This window comes from Rhipicephalus microplus, chromosome X (assembly GCF_043290135.1).
Source record: "Rhipicephalus microplus isolate Deutch F79 chromosome X, USDA_Rmic, whole genome shotgun sequence".
Taxonomy (NCBI): domain Eukaryota; kingdom Metazoa; phylum Arthropoda; class Arachnida; order Ixodida; family Ixodidae; genus Rhipicephalus; species Rhipicephalus microplus.
This window is the reverse complement of record NC_134710.1, coordinates 161,113,756-161,135,863: the sequence shown is the minus strand read 5'-3', so window position 1 is coordinate 161,135,863 and position 22,108 is coordinate 161,113,756. Positions and strand designations below refer to the sequence as shown.

At 46.1% G+C, this 22,108-nt stretch overlaps 2 protein-coding genes across 2 annotated transcripts; one reads left to right on the top strand and one right to left on the bottom strand.

Annotated features, from left to right (window-relative positions):
- Positions 1-1,320: 1,320 nt before the first annotated feature.
- LOC142775850 (uncharacterized) lies at positions 1,321-4,331 on the top strand. The gene is made up of 2 exons (XM_075878099.1): positions 1,321-1,374; positions 3,828-4,331. The coding sequence occupies exons 1-2, from the start codon at positions 1,363-1,365 to the stop codon at positions 4,101-4,103; spliced, it is 288 nt and encodes a 95-aa protein (XP_075734214.1). The 5' UTR covers positions 1,321-1,362; the 3' UTR covers positions 4,104-4,331.
- Positions 4,332-11,375: 7,044 nt separating this feature from the next.
- Positions 11,376-13,015, bottom strand: LOC119177095 (uncharacterized). Its single transcript, XM_037428480.2, has one exon. It carries the CDS (start codon positions 12,765-12,767, stop codon positions 11,745-11,747), a length of 1,023 nt encoding a protein of 340 aa, XP_037284377.2. The 5' UTR covers positions 12,768-13,015; the 3' UTR covers positions 11,376-11,744.
- Between the last annotated feature and the right edge of the window lie 9,093 nt (positions 13,016-22,108).

The window sequence follows — 22,108 nt, the reverse complement described above, 5'->3', positions numbered from 1 at the left end:
AGTAGATGTGACTGTACATGTAATTTCAGGTAAGGCTGAAAATGAGTAGATAGGACCATAGATCGGTAAACAAAAGTTGTAACTCACGAAGACTCACTCAAGAAATATATCTTGTGCTTGGGACTCACTTGGACTCAGACTCATCAAAACTTTCCTGGGCCGCACTCACTCGGACCCAAACGCACGAAATTTTTCTTCAACTGGACTCACTCAGACTTATGGCTCAATCTGAGACTGAATGAGTCCGAGTGAGACGACTCATAAGCAAGTTCACTGACCTGTGACTAAATCCAAGTACACGAGTTTCAAACATTTTCACTTCCATTGAAAATGCTGCTGTCGCAGCCGGGATTCGATCCTGCGACCTCCGGGTTAGTAGTCGAGTGCCATTATAGACCACCACGAAGGGATAACATACATGTCTTGGATATCTACTCATGCTTGCTGAAAATCCACCGCTAAATATTGTTTTTCTTCTATTCAGAACCAAAGATCACGCCCACTAGAGAGAGCTGCTTGTGCCACATCATCTAACATACAGCTGGCTTTTCTCAATCGTTCTCTGATAGCAGCTTACCACTCGGAGCTTGAGCAATAAAAACGTAAAGCAAGAGTTGTCAATTGAGGGTCTCCCTGGTTCAACGTGACGAGAGAAATAATTAAAGAAAAGACGACTAAGGCGTCTATCGCAACATTTGCAGTTCTCTTTGAAGCTCCCCCCCCCCCTCATACTCCTATACGCCTGAGAAGAAAAGAACAAACACTACCTCCACCTTACGAGCGAGTTTATGGTAGGCCGATAGCGGCGCGGTTGGCGTGTATATAAGCCGTGAATGGGGAAATGGCGCGCAAAATTTACTACTTGCTGTATCGTCCGTGGTCTTCTACTCCAAGAAGCAAGGTGGGAAGATGAGAGGTGGCCGCCTCGCCAACCGGTGCAGACGCGGCGAGCGAGTGCTTGGAGAGGGCGATTGTGTGAGAAGAGAATCGAGCACGGCGCATCACGGCCACGATGTGCGCAGATAAGGGTAAATTATAGAAACACGGGCGGGCTCCCTCGGATCCTTTCCGTTTGCGCGCAGGCCTAGCCATGGCGGGCCGTGGAAAGAAAAGCAAAGTAGCGACGGCGGCTATCTCTTTCCCCGCGACGTTCGGGATGCAGGAAGGGGCGAAGCTTCCGCGTGAGAAAATAAATCGAAAGTGATGGGGCGGCCTTGGGAGAACGGCCCTCCCCCCTTCTTCTAGGTCAGTGTCTGGCTGTTCCTCATCGCTCTGCCCTCTCCCCACTGAACTTGGTATAAAAGCGACGGCTGGCCCGGTCATGGTCACCGTCTTTCGTCCAAAGAGATCGGCAAGCACACCATGAACTCGCACGTGAGTAGTGCATCGTCCGTGGCGTTGCATGGTTTTCGCGCTATCTCTCATGGTACGGTACAAACAGTGCAAAGAACTGCCCCCAGCGGATGTAGTCTCCGACCACGGAGCTTGACCACTCCTCGTCGGAGACTGCACGCCGACTCTGCCCCGAGAACAGTGTTGTCAGCTCCTATAGCTGAGCCGTGCATGCGGACACGTTTTTAACCAGTGCATTGGCCTTCACCAGCTGCTGTCTGGCTTCCCATCCTTGTCACCATGGTGGACAGATAGACCCCGGGTCTATTAATTCAGACTTGCGTTCTGTAAACGTATGTTCTCCACAGGAACCGCGAGGACCTAGTCGACAATGGATACGTTTTGCTGCAGTGTATCTCATCATTAGCACAGAGACTCAAAAACATTTACGTGCCGTGTATGACAACTACCCGCAGCAGTAAAAAAGCCATCAAGTTTCAAATTGAACCTGATAAGTTCTGCATCCGCAATACCAATTCAGCTGAAATATTATTCTACTGAGTAGCGCATAGACTCAAATAGGAAGCGTATAGTACTTCCGTATACGCGTCTTAAAAGAAGTTCCGTAATAAGAGACGTAAAAAGTATTGACACACTCGGAAAATGATTAGATACAGAAAGAATGAAGGAGTAACGCGTGACTTTCATCAGAAAAATGAAATTTGTCAAATCCCAAGAGATCTTGTACTCATTGACCATTTTACTTGAATCACATCCCAATATGGTGCTGTGACGTAATCGTGGCCATCCAGTAAGCTCGATTCGATACTAAGAGGGTGGGAAGCTGGGTCCTTCATGGTTGATTTGATTGATTGATATGTGGAGTTTAACGGCCGAAAACCACCATATGAATATGGGAGATGCCGCAGTGGAGGGCTCCGGAAATTTTGACCACGTGGGGCTCTTTACCGTGCACCCAAATCTGAGCACACGGGCCAACAGCATTTTCGCCTCGATCGAAAATACAGCCGCCGCAGCTGGGATTCGATCCCACAACATGCGGGTCAGCAGCCGAGTACCTTAGCCACTAGACCACCGCAGTAGGGCTTACTAATGTTATGCTCTAGAATGTAACCAAGAGAGGAATGTTGCCTTAAGCAGTAGCAGCGATTGTAGGTCTTCAGTAGTAAGTCATGGGGGCGGTCTAAACTCAGAGGAGGCGTGGTAACACACAACAGCACAAAATCTGCTAGTGTCAATGGTTTAAAGATACGTAAGATCGCAAGAATAAAGCTCGCAGCTCTTGTACGCGTGTTCCCACCTTGCTTTCATGTGCGACACATGAGCTCAGTAGGATGTGTTGATATGACTCACAGATTTTTATAAGAAAGTGAATGACCTTCACGCAGCTTAGTGGCTATAGGTTGTCGCGCTACCAAGCTCGAAGACACGGTTTTGACGTCCGGCAACAATGTTTCGATGGACGCGGAATACCCGTGTACTTAAATTTAGGTGCACGTTAAAAAACCCTAATTCGTAAATTTTCATTCACACCCCTGCCCCTACCCTCTCCGCTTCACGGCATGCCTCACAATGATACTGTCATTTTGGTACGGGAAGTTCTAGGTTATTAAAAAATCAACAATGGTCGTTACTGTGATAGAACGTGTCAAAGACGTGGCATTTGCGTTTCAAGAAAAAAGATAGAAGGTATAATTTCTAGCTTTTAGAGGTTCGCGTACTTTTAAGCCACATGTACTAAAATTTGATCGTGACCTTGTACGTCAGCTGCCAAGTCAGTATATACTGGTGCGCCGGCTGTTTCAGCACCTTTTGAGGCAGTATGGGCCACGTAGTTCTGCTGTTTTGTAGTAGTGCGTTCCGCAATTTTTCGTAATCTCTTTCTTGGTGATGACTACGTTACCAGACTTTAATGTCCATTTGACGAAGGAGACCGACATATTTATATGTGCGCATGAGAATGGCAGTCTATCGAAACGAGATCGTAGACTAAAAAGGGGGAGGGGGAATAAGCTGAGGCGTTTTACTTAAGATCATATTTGACTGTTTAACTTGTTTAAAAGTATCATTTTATAGATTTACAAGTGCCCAGTCCCAAACGAGGCCGAAAATTGCTCTCGCATGGTTGTTCTCAGCAGTACAACATTGTTGTCGTGTCAGAGCAGTGGGCATGTCAGAGCAGTGAGCAGGAGAATGCTTTTAGACATATTGATGAAACTACTAGCTCTAACCATCGTAGGCACGGCACCCCACGATGAACTCCTGGTGCCTGTGGGAGGTCCTGTAAATGGAAATCATGACACGTGATTTTCCGAACCGCTACCACACTTCAACTTCTGGCTAAACGATAAAGTCTGATAATATTGTTTCTAAATTATACGCTTTAGGATACGCTTTAGGATACACATGGCTATGCAACAGAAGCTTCCTTTGTGAACAGACAGCGCTAATTCACTTCCTTTCCTATGGCGCAGCTGATCGTGTTGGCGGCTCTGCTGGCGTGTGCTCTGGCCGGTTTCCATCACCATGGCGGCGGCCACTACCACCATTTCCACCACTATGGTCACGGTCACGGCCATGAGGGATTCGACTATGGACCCAAGCTGGTGGACGTGCGTTACGTCAAGGCACCCGTGACTCGCATCAAGTACGTGCACAAGCCGGTGTTCGGCATTGTCAAGGTACCCGTGGCCAAGATCTCGACGGTCATCAAGCCCGTTGTCCACGTGGACCACGTTCCCGCCTGGTAGGACTCCTTCCCCACCACTGGTCACCTGATCTAGGCGCGGACGACTCTTCCCTTCCGGACGCTATTCCACCTAACACCACGTGGTCACTCTCTCACCATTTCTGCTCTCTTTCCCCCCCTCAACTTGTACATACGTGTAAATGCATCAATTTTTTATTTATTGTTTACAACTGCATTCATTCTGTGAATGGAATAAAAGCACATTTTTACCTCACTAAAATAAGTAGAAGACAGCAGTCTTTTTGTCTCCTTGGCGCGAGAATAAAGCCACAACCAAAAAATAAATCGCTTGAGGCAGTAGTAGCAGCCACACGTGAAAGTTGAGGTGTTCCTGACAAATATCATCAACTCCGACAAACTGGTGAGCCGTTCAGCAGAAAACCAGGATGTAGTAAAAACGCGAATAATTGTGCACTGTGAAATTTGGTAAGCCTTGTGTCATAATTCTGCCATAGCATGCTTGCTTGTAAAGCTGGTCATTCTATTATTGTACTACGAATATGCAGATGCTCCGGGCACGTTGGGGCAGCCGTCGTCAGCATAGTTGCGCTTTCGAGCTATTCACACGCATGCACGCGCACGGGCTCAGTTTTCCCAAACGAGCCGATCACTTGCCTCCAAACGCGAAGAAGACATGGATGCGCCGTCGCGCTAAGCTCGGACGTCTCTGCAGGACCCGGCGCCGCGTTCTCGCTGCCGCCGTTCGCGTGAGCACTGCAAGTACGCGCATTCTGTTGAGCAACTGTGTGCAAACTACACACCGCGATGCGTACACTGGTGCTGGCGAAAGAGAGAGTAGACCGGACAAGGTAAATTTATCTGGTCATTTCGGCGTTGACAATCGCCGACAAGATTTCTTACGTTTCACAGCATGCCCCCTATGAATGCCACATGCGCAACGCCGTTGGTATTGGAACTGACACGCCTTCGGTGCGACGCTAAAAACGTGTTGTCGCGTTGATTTGATTGATATGTGGGGTTTAACGTCCCAAAACCACTATATGATTATGAGAGACGCCGTAGTGGAGGGCTCCGGAAATTTCGATCACCTGGGGTTCTTTAACGTGCACCCAAATCTGAGAACATGGGCTTACAACATTTCCGCCTCCATCGGAAATGCAGCCGCCGCAGCCGGGATTTGAACCCACGACCTGCGGGTCAGCAGCCGAGTGCCTTAGCCACTAGACCACCACGGCGGGGCGTGTTGTCGCGTTGAATAAACTTACGCGAAACTGCCACTTAGCTTTCTTTCTTGTTCATAACATTAAGTCATTCATTAGTTAGATAATAAAGCAAGTAATGCGAATAATGGCAGATGCTGTAAAAAGTTCTTTCTTTTGTTTTTCTGCTTTCTTTTGCAAGCTTGTTTATTGCCTTTCCAGCATCATGTTTATCGGTACAGTGCTACACGGGGAAGCCGGGGCACGAATGAGTGAGGTGTATCAAAGTGGTAAATTGCCACTTAATGTTTGTGTTTCCACAGAAAAACAAAACTATACGGGAATTCACCATTAGTCACAACGAAGACGAAAATGATGGCTTCAAGCCCAAGTATTGGAATCTATAGGGTGATTCTTTTAAACTCAGCTCTTTTATTGGTCTATAGTATTGTTACATAGCATCTTATTTTAATGCGATTAGATTGATATGTGGGTTTTAGCGTCCCAAAGCAACCATATGATTACGAGAGACGCCGTAGTGGAGGGCTTCGGAAATTTCGACCACCTGGGGTTCTTTAACGTGCACCCTAATCTGAACACACGGGCCTTCAACCTTTCCGCCTGTATCGAAAATGCAGCCGCCACAGCCAGGATTCGAACCTTCAATGCGATTTGAAGCAAACGATTCATGAAGGATGTAAATGTAGTAGTCTGTACCAATTAGTGATTTGCAACGTAGAAAACGAAATAATACGCAGTAGCAAATATTGAACACGTAACATCAGCAGCACATCACAGCCGCAGGAGCAATAACATCTGGGTACATAAATGCATAGCGCATAAGAATAAGTCCGCATGAGACGAACATAACAAAAGACGTACGTGCGAATGAGACGACAAGACAACACTTTTATTCTTTTCGAAGCACTACTACGAATGCTGTGGCCCACCGGAGCTGAAAGTGCGAGTCAACAGCAACACAAACGGAAAGTTCTCAGCACACCAAATCAAGCGATATCAATCCAGAAATCCTGTGAAAAAACAAACACCACGTGACAATTGCCTACTTTAATACACCTCGTTCATTTGTGTCCCTGTTTTGTCGAGTTGCTCTCAAGCGATGAATAAGACGCTGAAAATCTGCTGAGCGTATCTGCCTAACCCTTACAGGCAACCCTTACGCGTTGCCCTTACAGTCAACTGGCGTGCTCAACCATGTATAAAGCGCTTGCGCTCTTTTAAACCTGGAATGCCATAGACAAGGGTTGATTGTACGCACCGGGGCGAGTGGTGCCCCGTCCTTGGACTTCTGCGACCGTTGATTGATTTGTGGGGTTTAAAGTCCCAAAACCACCATATGATTATCAGAGACGCCGTAGTGGAGGGTTCCGGAAATTTCGACCACCTGGGGTTCTTTAACGTGCACGCAAATCTGAGCACACGGCCGGGGCGCGAAAATGCTGTAGGCTCGCGTGCTCAGATTTGGGAGCACGTTAAAGAACCCCAGGTGGTCGAAATCTCCGGAGCCTTCCACAACGGCATCTCTCATAATCATGTGGCAAATTTTAGTTAAACCCCACATAGCGATCAATCAAAATAACCATGAAAGTCCCAGCTTCTCACCCTCTTATTATCGAATCGAGCTTACTGGATGGTCACGATTACGTCACAGCACCATATTGTGACGCTTTCACGCAGCTTACCTTTTACTTAATGATCTCTATTTGCGAACCGAAGCTGGGCGTGCTATCGGCGTCAAATGAAACCCGAACAGGGGAGCACGTGTTGCAAGCATTAGAAACAGTATAGTGTTGGCCGTACAGTCATCACCATTGACAGGCGTGCACATCCGGTATGGCAGCACTGCGCGATCCACCTAGAGTGCGTTATCTCCGTCTCTGCTCTAGTTTTCGTATGGTGGTAATGGTAGCCATCGTGGGCGTGCCAAGCGCTGTTGATCGTATCACTTGCAATCCCTTGCTTTTACTTCAGCGTCGCAGCGCAATCAATGACTTGGCACGATAAAACAAAACGAGAAATATCATCGGTTTGTGGTTGATTTTAAAACGATCGTCGTATCTCGTTCGCCAGCGCTGCTTCACCTGTACCCTTCTTTGAGAGACCAACCTGAAAAGGCTCACTTTAACTCGGAATGCCGAACATTTCTTCGGAAGAGAGAGCGCAGATTGTTTTGCTTTACCGGCACGAAGTGAAACAGCGTGAAATTGCGAGCATTATGAACCAGAACTAGCCAGGAATTCCATGATGATGGACTCCGTGATGACAAACCGTGCTACAATACTCGCCCTTGGCTGCAATGGTTTAACCTCTGTTTTTTTTTTTTGTTCCTTTAAAATACCACACCTGGAACACAAACAGAAATATTGCGCTGTAGGGGGATTACGCAGTGCTGCCACATCAGATCTGCGGGCCTGTCTGTGCCAATGACTGGTCGATGGCAAGCACTATGCCATTGATAAGGCTTGTGCCCCTCGCTCCGCTGCTCGAGTTTCATTTGATGCCGATAGTACGAGGCATGTATGTATGTCGTTTTTTTTTCCTCTCTCTTCTTTTCTTTTTTTTCTTTTTTATCGCTGCTCTGTGAAGCACTTGTAGTTCAAATATACGGCCTCGGTGACGTCCACTAACATTTTCAGCCACTTAAAATCCCTTTTAACCTTGCTACACTTAGACCAGAATTTCCATCGCTGCAGAGGGCAGCCAAGATTGATGGGGGCTGCGGTTCAGTTCGAATGGACGACCACGATAGCAGCCTGCCTGTCCTTATCGCATGCTGGCCGAAAGTGTTCACTCATCACTTGTGACGTAACCAAACTGCAGCCCGTATACTGACTACGCCGACAGATAATAACTTAGGTCAAGTTACGTATTCTTGTTCTAAACTTGCGGGATAGAGTAAAGATGATACACAACCAGCACTAAAAGTTTACAGACCACCAGGTCTGAGGAAGTTTTCAATGCCAGAAATTTGGCATGCTCGCATTGCTCAGTACATGTTGTTACCGCGTTTTATACCGGGCCGGGAATCTGATTGATTGATTTGTGGGGTTTAACGTCCCAAAACCACTATATGATTATGAGAGACGCCGTAGTGGAGGGCTCCAAAAATTTTGACCACCTGGGGTTCTTTAACGTGCACCCAAATCTGAGCACACGGGCCTACGACATTTCCGCCTCCATCGGAAATGCAGCCGCCGCAGCCGGAATTCGATCCCGCGACTTGCGAGTCAGCAGCCGAGTACCTTAGCCGTTAGACCACCGCGGTGGGGCGGGGCCGGGAATCTGAATTCAAGGCTCCTTATAGAATCAGCGCAAATGTTCCGCTCTTTCTCGTGTATCGCTGTTGTCTCTAAGCTTCTGACACTCCGTGTACTCAGTGCTTGTTTGAGGCAGGGAAGAAACATCGCGCGGAATAGCTTCGTCTAGCGTTTTGCTTTCATCGTCAAGCGGAACACAGCCCGTCCGAACGCAGCAGAGTACGGATGCCCAATAATGAACTGTTTGCAGGCACACCTTTATTTGTTCAGAGAAGCCGTGCGCTAACACAGAGGAGATGTGAAGCGAAGACTCCACATGATTTGCGAAAGCATGGAAAATATAAAATTGCGGTTCAAACCACCGCACACGTGTTAGCAACGCCATAACATACACCATCATCCCGCCGCGGTGGTCTATAGTGGCTAAGGTACTCTTCTGCTGGCCTGCAGGTCGCAAGATCGAATCCCGGCTGCGACGGCTGCATTTTCGATGTAGGCGAAAATGCTGTAGGCACGTGTGCTCAGATTCGGGCTCATGTTAAAGAACCCCTTAGTCGAAATTTCCGGGGCCCTTCACTACGGCGTCTCTCATAATCATATGGTGGTTTTGGAACGTTAAACCTCGCATATACGTCAATGAATTATGTACACCACCCCCACGGCCACTTGCGACGGCGTCAATACCTTTTTTTTCTTTTACATGTAACGTCGCAAAGGGTTCCGTGACGACGACCATTAATGTACTATAAGCGTCAAATGAAGCCGAAACAGCGGCAAGCGTTCGCAATGGCACACCGTCCAGTTATCAACTTATCACCGTTGACAGGCGCGCGCATCCTGTACGACAGTTCTGCGCCTATATGCGTGCCTGTCCATGTTGACAAATGGACGGCGTGCACTATACCATCGCGAAGGCTTGCCGCTGTTCGGGTATCATTTGACGCTGATAGTACAGATCGCTCTCGTGTGCTCTGCGTCATTGAGCCTGATATCAGTCACCGCGATGATATAGCAGCCTTAGTGTAGCGCTGATACACGAGAATGTTTGTTTCCCTGGAGGCGAAATGCAAACACGCTGATATAAGTTATGAGCACTTTGAGGATACCCAGGGGTTTAAAAATAAACCCCAGTCCCCACTATCAATGGACCCTTTCTTTATTAACGCAATGGCATTAAACAACCCGTATCCAACAAAATGTCATGTCGGTGTCGTTGTTTGTGAGCAAAAAAAATTGCGACGGGTGCAAAGAATAAAAATTAAGGTTCAAGCCTTGAAGACCGGTGACGTCTGGTCAATAGGGCTAAGCTGCTAGTTCAGGCCCAAGGCGTCCTTGACTAGAGACGCCACCCATATTGAACGACTCTGCAGTCAGCTCACTCTACTGAATATAGTTCAATCCTCCTCCTCTAGCTAGTATAGAAAATAGAACCCAGGTATTCTGCTTGGCAGTCGAGTATTGTACTGCAGATTCATGCCAGGGCTTGAAACTATACTCCGGAAAAACAGTAAAAAAAAATCTGTTCAGTTGTTGTGTAATGCAACGAGTTACGTTAACATGTTACCTATCAACGGCAGTACCATATATATATATATATATATATATATATATATATATATATATATAGAATCCCAACAGATATCACACCATATAAGTTGCGCAGCGAATGGGAAGCCGAGTGCTGCCAAGCCGTTACAAAGGACTGAGCAACAATTCATAATTTATCATCGCTCACAGGACTAACAAAGCATGCCACTACATAGACGTTAAAAATTTTTACACGCCCAATATCAGCTGCCTAGACGTTCCTCCCACCACATCGTGATAGACGAGTTCAAAAAAGAAAAAGAAATAGCGAAGCATGACTATCGAACAGGAAGACAATGCTTACGGGGCCTGAAAACGTTATCGTGTTGAACTGAAAGCAAGATCTAAACGCCTTCCATGCTTTTCTTTCTCTCTCTTCCTGGTGTTTACGAGTGCATGTGAACTTGGCTAGTTCGTATTGGTTTAATATGCCACCACACGACAAGAACGAAGAAGAGGTAGGGCATCGTGTATCTGCGTGATGATCATTCGCCTTGCTGGCAGTCACAGAAACTTCATACCACTTTGAGTCTCAACACTTTACTGAGCGCAACATGTTTTGATGAAAGCGACAAGCCTTAAATTTCTGCCCTGTGATTCAGTAGTTCGTGTAAGGTTTCGAACATCATGATGTACTCGACTGCAATGACGCCATCATATACTAAACACCAGCTTTCCATTTACCTTAGGACCGAGCCGGACTAACTAAACAAACAGGTTGATGAATCATTGCTGCAGTTCTTACACGAATCTCACTTTAAAAAAAAACACTCGAGGTTCATTTATTCCCATGATTTGCGGCAAATCCTCCAGAACAGAAGGTAAGGTTCAAAAGTAAACATAGCAAAATGTAGTACAGCAGGGCAATGACATATGTTCGAGATGCCCCGCCACGGTGGTCTAGTGGCTAAGGTACTCGGCTGCTGACCCGCAGGTCGCGGGAGCAAATCCCGGTTGTTGCGGCTACATTTCCGGTGAAGGTGGAAATGTAGGCCCGTGAACTCAGATTTGGGTGCACGTTAAAGAACCCCAGGTGGTCGAAATTTCCGGAGCCCTCCACTACGGCGTCTCATAATCATATGGTGGTTTTGGGACGTTAAACCCCACAAATCAATAAATCAGTATGTTCGAGATACCTTCTTGTTAAGACTTCGTACCGTGGCGTTTAGTGAACGACGAAATGAGAGATAAGTAAACCTTGGTCCAAGCATGTCCCATCACATTTGTTCAAAGTCTATACTCGAAAAATCTGCGCCATCTTTTATTACAAGATGCATTGTTGTGTGGCACAACAAGCACAACCGAAAAAATGATTAAAATCCTATCGTGGTAACAGTGTACAAAGCATTACGTGCGCTACCCTGTCGTCTAATGGGAACAAAGCATAAAATCAAGCATGCTGGACAAATTTATCATACGCTAAAAACTTTGGTAAAAACTGTCGCACGTAACATTCCGAGCTTCTGCGACCACACTGCTCATGCTCCTAATTCCATTAAAAATGTCATGAATAAATGGTAATAAAATGAATGCAACGTAGTTTGCGAGTGCAGCGAAAGCTAGCAACAAACTTGAACTTTCAGTGATGCGTCACACAGCGAACTTGACACACTGCCGTTACGGGCTGCTCAGGTCCACGTCAGAAAAACTGTCTGCTGGAGAAAGCGTGCGAACGTCTTTCAACCTCGCGGTGGCCCCGCTCGCACCCGTAGGAACAGTGCCATCGCGGCGAAGGTCGTTCCATGAATTCGCGTACATGTGAGACATGGGGTGTTCGCACACCACGAACACGTTGTTCTCGACGCCTGTGAGAACTCTGTTGACCCTAGCTCTCTTGAAGCAACATTTAGTACACCGCTGGCAGCAACAGCAGCAACATATAGGGGCAATTAGCACGAATACGCCGAGTCCTATGCCCGTCAGTCCCTTCAGTCCAAGCCCGCCACCTTTAGGGCTGGGTGGTTGGGTAGGCGTGTCAGACGAGTGAACGGTGGTAACCTCCATGTCCTCAACGTCGACTACTTCGGAATACACGGCAATTTCACAGATGGAGAGCGAGCCGAACTCGTTGATGTGGAAGCTGACGAAACGGCCATGGTCCGCAGAGGAGCAGGGCAAGTACAGAGAACGGCCGGGCTTGACATATCCGTTGAAGACGTTACACACCGAGTTGTGGAAGGCCGTGGACGAGTTACCGACGCGCACCATCAATGAGACTGCGACGGCGGAAGCTGGCAAGTCAAGTTTCACCAGGCTGATGGGCAGTGCATACCGAAGGTCAACCATGAACCAAGGAGACAAGTGAGTGAGCGTCACGCCACACGTCGTTCGGTTCCCGTCCATGGCCAACTGTGGGTCGCTTAGCGGCTGCGACGAATGCACCTCCTTGGCCACCGCCACATCTGCGACGCAGTAAGGAAGGCCTTGGGGATGCCAGAGGCCACTGGTCAAGCACACACGATGATTCCTGCCCAGCATCTGAAAGCCCTTCTTGCAGGCGTACTTTACCTCCGTGCCAGCAGTGACATTTTTCGGGATCTCTTCTTGTGCGTACACTACGTTCCTTGGAAGATCTGGCAAAGGGCAGCATAGCATCCGCTCGACTAAAAATAGGAGCAACAACAAAGTAATATTGGTCATGCTGCCTACAAATTATCGTATATACCAGAGGAAAACTCCAAAACGTTTTTGAACGTAGCTTCGGTATCTCCGAGGCCCACGCGAAACAAGTAAAGCACGCCGGTAAATACGCGATACGCAAGACTTTTGAAAGATTGCAATGCACGATACGACCTGTGCCCACGTGTTGCGATGCGAGTGCCCTATCCGGCGGCTTCGAATTGCCCACAAGACCGTTTCTTACTGCCGACAATATTCTAGGTTGCGTAGCAAATTTATACTGCTTTACGACACCCGATCTTAGCGCCGCCTGTTGACGCAAAGCTGAAAACACGCCTATGCGAGATACGCTAAAGAGATAGCGGCGGTGCATGGTATTTCTTAACTGACTACAGCGCATGGTTCACGCTGCAGGCAAGCACTCAGCCCATGCGCATGATTACTTCACTGTTGCCACGCTGTCTGGTCTGCATAAGAAGCACAGCATGGTCACTTTAAAGGTAATTCTGCGGGTCGGATAGGGCATCCGCCGTGGTGAAGGCACGGCTGTACGCTACTGAGGGGCATGAGTCAATGACTTCTTTCACAGGTGCTTATATTTTTTCGTGGAAGTAATGGCAATGTAAATAGTCAGTCTTAAACGTATCACCCATTGAATCAGCCACTTCGAATATGCTACACTAGTTTCTGATAGTTTTGTCAAAAATAACTAAGCGTATATTTGTTTCTCGTTGTAATCACAGCAGTCCAAGCTGCGCACTGTTGGCGACAGTATAAGATACACATGTATTGACCCTAAATGTTCTGTAACACATGGCCGACAGCTGTGACTACCGAGGCGTATTGCGCCCTGGTAATCGTTAGTTTCGTACAGCGAATGGTAACGACAAAAGATATTTTATTGTTGCTCTTTCCAGTGGTATACTGCTGGAAAGCGTAATTGATTAACTTGCGGTGCCTCTGCGCTACTTTACAAACGCAGCCTCGTGGGAAGCACATAATCTACAGCGCATGTATCCAGTGATATTGTAATTTTGCGTATAATGGTACCATGTGAACGGTGATGAGGTTACACGTAGCTATATATCTGTTATGACAGGCTACTTATAAGCATGCACCTACACAAAATGAGAATAATGCATACGTCCCCAAAATAAAAATAACGCTTCGGCGTACCTTCGACGAAACGTATACATTAAAAAAGATAGAAAAAGATATTTTTCCAGCCAAAGAGGCCTATCTGGACGCTCCGCTATTTTACAAGAAGCGTATCGAGCCATCGCGAATGTTATACCAACGCGCTTGCTTTCTTTATCTTCGTTTTTTAAGCTATTTTAATGTAGCTGAAATGACTGACCCTGGCAAAAAACGCACGTTCTAGACCGCGTTATTACTGCCTTGTGAAATACATGTTACTAAGCATGTATTTCAGCTAGTTCGGCTATTAACGAAGTGGTCCGATATCACAGATAGAGTGTAATGTCTTATTTTTCATACCACGTTTGTAGTTCCGTTGCTTCATGGAAGAGAACACTCACTAATTTTCGAATTGGCTATAAAGGCAAGCGCTGACATCACGATAATTCTATTGCAGAGTCTACATCCACTCTCAACCCGGTGATACGTGTGATTGTCGGGTCATTCCTGAAGTTTCGCGCTAGCGGGGCAAAGGACATGACAGCAGAATGAAACGTAGGATGGCACACACAGTTGTGTCGTACGTTTCATCCTGGTTCCCCTGTCCTTTTTCGTGCTACAACAAGGCTTAAGAAATTACTGTGTCCGCTGTGGTAGTGCAGCAGTTATGGTGCTTGGCTGCTGAAGCGAAGGTCGCGGGTTCGATCACGGCCGTGGCGGTCGCATTTCGATCGAGGCGAAACGGTGTAGGCTTATGTGTAGTGGGCGATGTCAGCGCACGTTAAAGAACACCAGATTGTCCAAATTTCCGGAGCCCCCCACTGTTGTGTTCCTCATAATCATACTATGGTTTTAGAACGTAAAACCCGAAATACCATTAATATTGTTTTGAAAGAAATTATTCAAATGCTCCCTGCAAATTCAGCCAACAACGCACGAAGGAAAAGTATGCTTTCATTTCACCTCCGCCGGTCAAGGAATGTTGCGATAAAATTTGTCAAACCCTTCTCGCTGGTGAGAGCCTAAAATTCAGAGGACGTCTACTGTGTATTCCCACGCATGCGCACGAACACACACACGCGAGCATCAACACAAAAAAATTCTCAGAAAACGAAAACTGCAGGCAGTATTGTAGAACAGCGTTTTCTGTATATATATATATATATATATATATATATATATATATATATATATATATATATAGTAGTAGTACTACTATATATATATATATATATATATATATATATATATATATATATATATATATATATATATATATATATATATATATATATATATATATATATATATATATATACATGCGCACGAACACACACACGCGAGCATCAACACAAAAAAAATTCTCAGAAAACGAAAACTGCAGGCAGTATTGTAGAACAGCGTTTTTGTGTGTATATATATATACATATATATATATATATATAAATATATATATATATATATATATATATATATATATATATATATATATATATATATATATATATATATATATATATATATATATATATATATATATATCGTTATTCGAAGGTCGTAGGTTCGATTCCTGCTCACGGCTGGTTATTTTTTCATCCACTTTTTATTCTTCTTATTTACATTCCATTGGTTCTAATAAATTCCCCTGTACATTACTGGGCATTACTGTCTGTTAGATCTCATTAATATTGTGTTAAAACACGGAAAAACGAGCCCTTAGGAATACACTTCTTTATCTTATATCATTAAACGAGGGTCTCGTACTGGCAGACTTGGTGTCATTAGGTTATATACGAGGGACTATTATTCGGCTGCCAGCTCATAATAAGTTCACGTGCTACGTGACGCCAAACATGCACATAAAGGAGTGTTTTCACACTCGTCGCTTGGCTTATAGATGGCGCTGACTGTCACTCCTACTTCTAAATTCACATATAAGCCCAAAAAAGTGGACGGAGGGAAGGCCGCTGTGGTAGCTCAGTGGTTAGAGCATGGAACGCGTTATTCGAAGGTCATAAGTTCGATTCCTGCTCACGGCTGGTTATTTTTTCATCCACTTTTCATTCTTCTCATTTACATTCCATTGGTTCTAATAACTTCCCCTGTACATTACTTGGCATTACTATCTGTCAGATATCATTATTATTGTGTTAAAACACGGAAAAACGAGCCCTTAGGTATACACTTCTTTCCCTTAATATATATATATTTCTTTGGACATTGTCCCCCGTATTCTAGAACGTCCCTTCACTCAACGCTTCCCCTTCACTTGAGAAAGCCGATGGGAGCGCCGTCTCTAGGCACGTCAAGTCACTGCATATGAGCGATAATCTGCTGCGATTCTTCAGTAGCGCAGCATCATTTTCAGCCGAGCAGCGGCACAGTACTCAACTCTGTCAGCGAAGGGTGAAAGTCGAGTCGAGGAGCGTTTCTGAATACGGGGTCAGGCTTCTTAAAAGGCTTAGCCTGGAGTGGTGCCTCAAGGAGGCCGTAGAGAACAAATGGGACCGGCTATCTATATATATACGTTTTTCCCAAGAAAATTCATGGACTCGATAACCTAATGGGCTTGCGCAGGGTTTCTGTTCTGCGGGAGGGGGGGGGAGGGGTTGAAGGCGGAAGAGTGAAGGAAGTCCGGGTATATTTGTGCCTAGAGGAAGGGAGAGGCTTCGCGTTCGTCGCTTCGTGCTCTCTGAAGTTCTCGATCAGCGTCGCTGAAAGCATCTTACTGTTCGGGAAGGACACGCACTGCCTTCTATTCATATGGCAGCACCCCCCCCCCCTCCAAATGTTTTCCTCGTGCACAGAATTCATCATCATCATCATCATCATCATCATCCTGACAATGTCCACTGCAGGACAAAGGCCTCTCCCATGTTCCGCCAGTTAACTCGGTCCTGTGCTTGCTGCTGCCAATTTATACCCGCAAACTTCTTAATCTCATCTGCCCACCTAACCTTCTGTCTCCCCCTAACCCGCTTGCCTTCTCTGGAAATATATTTAGTTACCCTTAATAACCAGTGGTTATCCTGTCTACGCGCTACGTGCCCGGCCTATGTCTATTTCCTCTTCTTGATTTCAACTATGATATTCTTAACCCCGGTTTGTTACCTAACCTACTCTACTCTCTTCTTGTCTCTTTAGGTTACATTTACCATTTTCTTTTCCATTGCTCGCTGCGTCGTCCTCAATTTAGACCAAACCTTGTTTGAAAGCCTCCAGGTTTCTGCTCCGTAGCTAAGTACCGGCAAGATACAGCTGTTATATACCTTCCTCTTGAGGGATAGTGGCAATCTACCTGTCATAATTTGAGAGTGCTTGCCAAATGTGCTCCACCCCATTCTTATTCTTCTAGTTACTTCAATCTCGTGGTTCGGCTCCGCGGTTATTACCTGCTCTATGTAGACATAGTATTTTACAACTTGAAGTGCACTATTACCTATCTCGAAGTGCTGCTCTCTTCCGAGGTTGCTATACATTACTTTCGTTTTCTGCAGAATAATTTTAAGATCCACCTTTCTGCTCTCCTTGTGTAACTCCGTATTGAGTTGCAATTCGTCCCCTGAGTTACTCAGTAGTGCAAGTTCATCGGCGAAGCGCAGGCTACGAAGGTACTCTCCATTAACTCTTATCCGTAACTGTTCCTATTCTATAGGCTTCTGAAAACCTGTAAGCACGCGGTAAATAGCATTGGGGAGATTGGGTCCCCCTGCCTTACACCCTTCTTGATTGGTATTTTGTTGCTTTCTTTATGAAGCACTATGGTAGCAGTTGATCCCCTGTAGATTTCTTTTAGGATGTTTATGTATAATTCATCGACGCCCTGATTACGAAGTGTCTGCATGACAGCTGATATTTTTACTGAATCAAACGCCTTCTCGTAATCTATGAAGGCGATGTATAGTGGTTGGTTATATTCTGAGCATTTCTCTATTACCTGATTGATAGTATGAATGTGGTCGTTTGTTGAGTAGCCTGTTGGAAATCCTGCTTGTTCCTTTGATTGATTGAATTCTAATGTTGCGGGAAGTATTGCGAGTTTATACGTTTTATGAGAGAATGCAGAAGGAACATTCTTACAGCATTATATTAATAACCTCGCAACAGCGGATCTATTCATCGTCCAACATTCTCTACTTGTCACTGATGTCGTGATGTCGAGGCGTCAGTGACAAGCTGGGAATGTTGGGAGGTTACATGCTGGAAATGTTGGGAATGTGACAACCTGGGGAGCTATTAAGGCTCATTTACATTGAGCATTCCGGCCTCCTAAACGACTCCGATTCGGCTGCAGCGAGATCCGCCGAAAGGGCCCCTTTCCGCGCCCATCACCCTCAAAACGATTTTTGCGGCGTCTGCCGCCGGATCAGCTCGCCGCGAATCGATAGAAGCGCTGAAAATGGAATTTTAAAAAATGGCGGCCAAGTCTTAATCACTCGTCATGTCACACTCAAGTAACGTGCGCTTAGAAGAAATGCTCATTGAATTGGTGCGCAACGACCCCGTCCTATACGAAAAACGCCACTCCAAGCAAAAGTGCAGCTTGCTAAAGGATTTCTTGTGGAACAAGGTAGAAAACGAGCTTGGATTGATTGGTAAGTACGAGTTCCTTCGCATGTTTTGTGTGCTGCTTAAATTGCGAACACCTTGTGATGTCTAGTTGCCTTCCTTATCCGAGTTACAACGAGCGTTGAAACGCGCAAAACAAAAAAAAATCTAACTTTTCACGGGCGCACTGAAGTTGCGGGCCGCCGACAACATCCGGGGAACAGTGCATCCATCCCGCGCTCGCCTCCCGGTTGCTTGTTCACTCGGCACTATGGCAATTCGGTGAATGCGGCGGTGCGGTGCGCGTCCAGTGCGAACGATGCTGCGTTTCGGGGACAGGAGAATTTCGCTCACTGTATAAAGCCGATGCTTCAGCGTTAACTAGGGGGAGCTAGGGGTAAGAGGGGAACGCAATAGCGATATTCTGTCCCTATGATACGTACTTCAACCACTTAGGCATACTTTTTATTGTGTGATGCAACTCGGGAAATGTAAAGCGTGGATTACTACAATGAGATCGATAAAGTTGAAAGTGGCTTTTGTCATTGGAGCTTTCACATGTGGCTGCATCAGAGGAATATTGCATGGCGGCTGTCGTTCACCAAGATGCTCAGATTATCGGGTTGTTCTTCACAGCCGCAAACTCAACGAGCACCTCCTCTGTAGAGGAGGCACTGACTCAACACGACCGGAAGAGGTACAACAAAAGCTCTTGCAGTGCAGCCTTGTATCCCAGTAGCAATTCGGTTATTAGAGATTCCTGTAAGGCCTCTTTTCAATACATGGTAGGGCAGGGGGCGTTTCTCACCGGCAAATTTCTTAAAAATGCTGAAGAAGTGACTGATCTCATGCAGCGGAAATACAATATCTGGACTCCCAGACACCAATGTTTGGGCGATAATGAGTCTTCTCATGCAATTAGGCCCGAACTCTTACTTCACGGGAGTTTTGTTCCCCAACACTTGAGAGCTCAGAGATCAGGAAAGCACCATGCATACTCACCTTTGTCATGAAATCTGTCATGTCAGTACCTTTTTAACAAAAGCACTGTTCGTACTGCTGCATCAGTTTGATTAGCGCATCTGTTCCCTGCTTAGGAATAGAACCAGTTGACAAAGGTGGTCTGATTTACTCGTTGTCCTCAAACCATTGTCCCCCAACCCACTGTTTCAAGTGCAAGATGAGGAAATAATCATTTGTGGTGATGTCGTGACACTATATAGGGCGCGTGATAAAGAAGTTTCCAACCAAAATCTTACCTCCCTGTCGGCGCTGTGATGATGCATGTTGTCATGGAGGAGGACAATTCCAGACAGTTTGCCGCGCCATCAATTTTTGATCCCACATCTCAGCTTGGTGAGCGTCAGCTGTAACTATGGGTCCGCATTCCATGAAATCAACCTAAAGGATGCCTTTTTATTTTTTCCTAAACAATTCAATCCATAAGTTTTCAACTTTAGTAAAGAGACTGCTTGAATTTTTGAGCTTTTGGTGTAGCGGAGTGGCGACACTTTATTGATTGTTGCTTTGTTCCTGCAGTGACGTAAGATATCTAAATGTCGTCGCCTGTAACAATGTGCGAAAACACGCCATCTCCGTCTTTTCGGTAATGATCTGAGAACGCTCATCCACTTGACATTTTTTTGCTGTTTGAGTTAGTCGGCATTCAAGTATTCTTTGTACCTACCTGGCACATCTTTTGTGATAACAGAGCTTTTCAGTTATATTCGCGTTAATTACAGTGCGGCCACCAAGAGTGGTATTATACGACAGACTGGTTACTGTCAGTCATCGTCGATCTAGTCGCGATTCCCGGTTCACTTGTTCAAGAGTTTCGTTGCTTTTTATGCTGGGCCGGTATACCCTCTTTGACGGGCACGTTTGGGCGGCAGTTTTTGAAGTCTTGACACCATTTTCTTACCTTTCCTTCACTAATCACTGTAGATCCGCAAACTATAAACGTAACTGTGCATATGCTTGAGAAGGTGAGAATTACAGCTCGGTGGGTGCAAGAACAGGCAGGTGCAATAAGGATTTTTGTGGCCGTTCTCGTCTGTGATCCCCGACAAGCAGAGGAGTACTGAGCCAGAACAGTAACTTCAGTACCTTCGCGAATAACATAGGCCATTGTACACATAAAGCTTTAACTCGACCTGTAAATACTTAAATGTTGATAATAACCGTTTGGGCTAGTCTGTGTAGGTCATAACATAGAAACACCTCCAAAGCGGATGCATAACCACCATTCTGGACATCACGTTGGGAAGAGCCGAAGAGCTCGTCTTGAACAGCACCTTTGCGTCAGCCAACCACGAATCTGTGATGCTGGCGACACGGCGCAGTCAGGGGCGAATCCAGTCGGGGGGGGGGGGGGGGGGACACCTGAGGTCATGACTTTTTCTTTGGGGGAGAAAAACCCGTTCATAGCATAACACTGCTAATGTGTGCTCACAGTGGTTCACTCATTTGTCCGAATTGGTGATAGGGGGTGGACTACGAGCACTGAAGTGAGGGGGAGGGGTGCTGACACAGACTTTGGGGAGAGATGCCCCCCCCCCCCCTGGATCCGCCACTGGGTGTAGTTGAGCGCGACCGCTGGACTTTCACACGCCGTGTACTTCCTTTTAGGATAGATTGCAGCGAGTGCTTTGTGTGGTGCTCACCTCGCGAACGTCCGTCGGTTCTGCTGCCTCGGAATCCTGGACTTCCAGACGTGTTGTGTTGCGCTTGGTTTGTTCGTCCTTAGTATAAATTTCATCGGTGGACGCGGCCGCGCTTCGCCTCTTCAGATTCCCTCCTGTTCTCGGGTAATCTAGAATGGCTTCCTGGAATCCAGAGGTCTTCGTCGCCGTCCTACAATGAACACATATTCGCGACTGATGGGGAATACCTACATTATCATATTTCGTTTCGTATGGTGACCAGCACGTAGCAATCTGTAGCTTATAGGAACGTCAAGCAGATACCTCGTTCCTAGTTGTGCTGTATCAGCGAGCATTCTCTATGTGTTTTTTTAACTTTTGGCAGTTTTTACTTAATTTCATGGCAAGGTGCATGTGGAGACGATTGAAATTTGAATAATTTCATGTTGTGATACCTGTTTCATGCTGATCATCCTTAGAAAACTTTTGCACAAGTATTTTTGTGATGGGTTAAACGGTGACATTATGCCCATGTATTCCGATCCAAGTATGGCTTTCTTTTTTTAACAGCGGGGCAAGTTTCGGCCTCATATACGTTGTTCATAATATTCTGTTAGAGTTGAATGCTTGCTGTGGGCATAAATGAGGGCTTACTTGTTTAGTCACAAGTTCGTAATTCAACCCTTTTTTTCTTACTTGCTAAAGGAAACGTTGAAGAAGACATTAAATCGACCTTTGTCGGACGGTAGAATGTGAAAGCCATGGTTGACATGAGAGGGAGCACAGACGACGTAGCCATTTCCGGGCTGCATGGCTTGTAGCACATTTTGGTGAGAGCTATTCAATCAGACGAGTTGCGAAAGTCCCCATAGGCTCCATGTATCGAAATCCAAACACGACATTGACTGAAATGGTGGAAGTGATTAGCGCTATCTTTTGACAACAAAACTAACTAGAAAGCGCAATATTTTGTGTTTTTGCGTTTAGCAAGATTGTGAGCGCCGCCGCATTCTGACAAACAGCATGGCAGCGCCT

Excerpts from the sequence above, each read along its gene's own strand:
- LOC119177095 (XM_037428480.2), bottom strand. The coding sequence starts at position 12,767 with ATGACCAATATTACTTTGTTGTTGCTCCTATTTTTAGTCGAGCGGATG.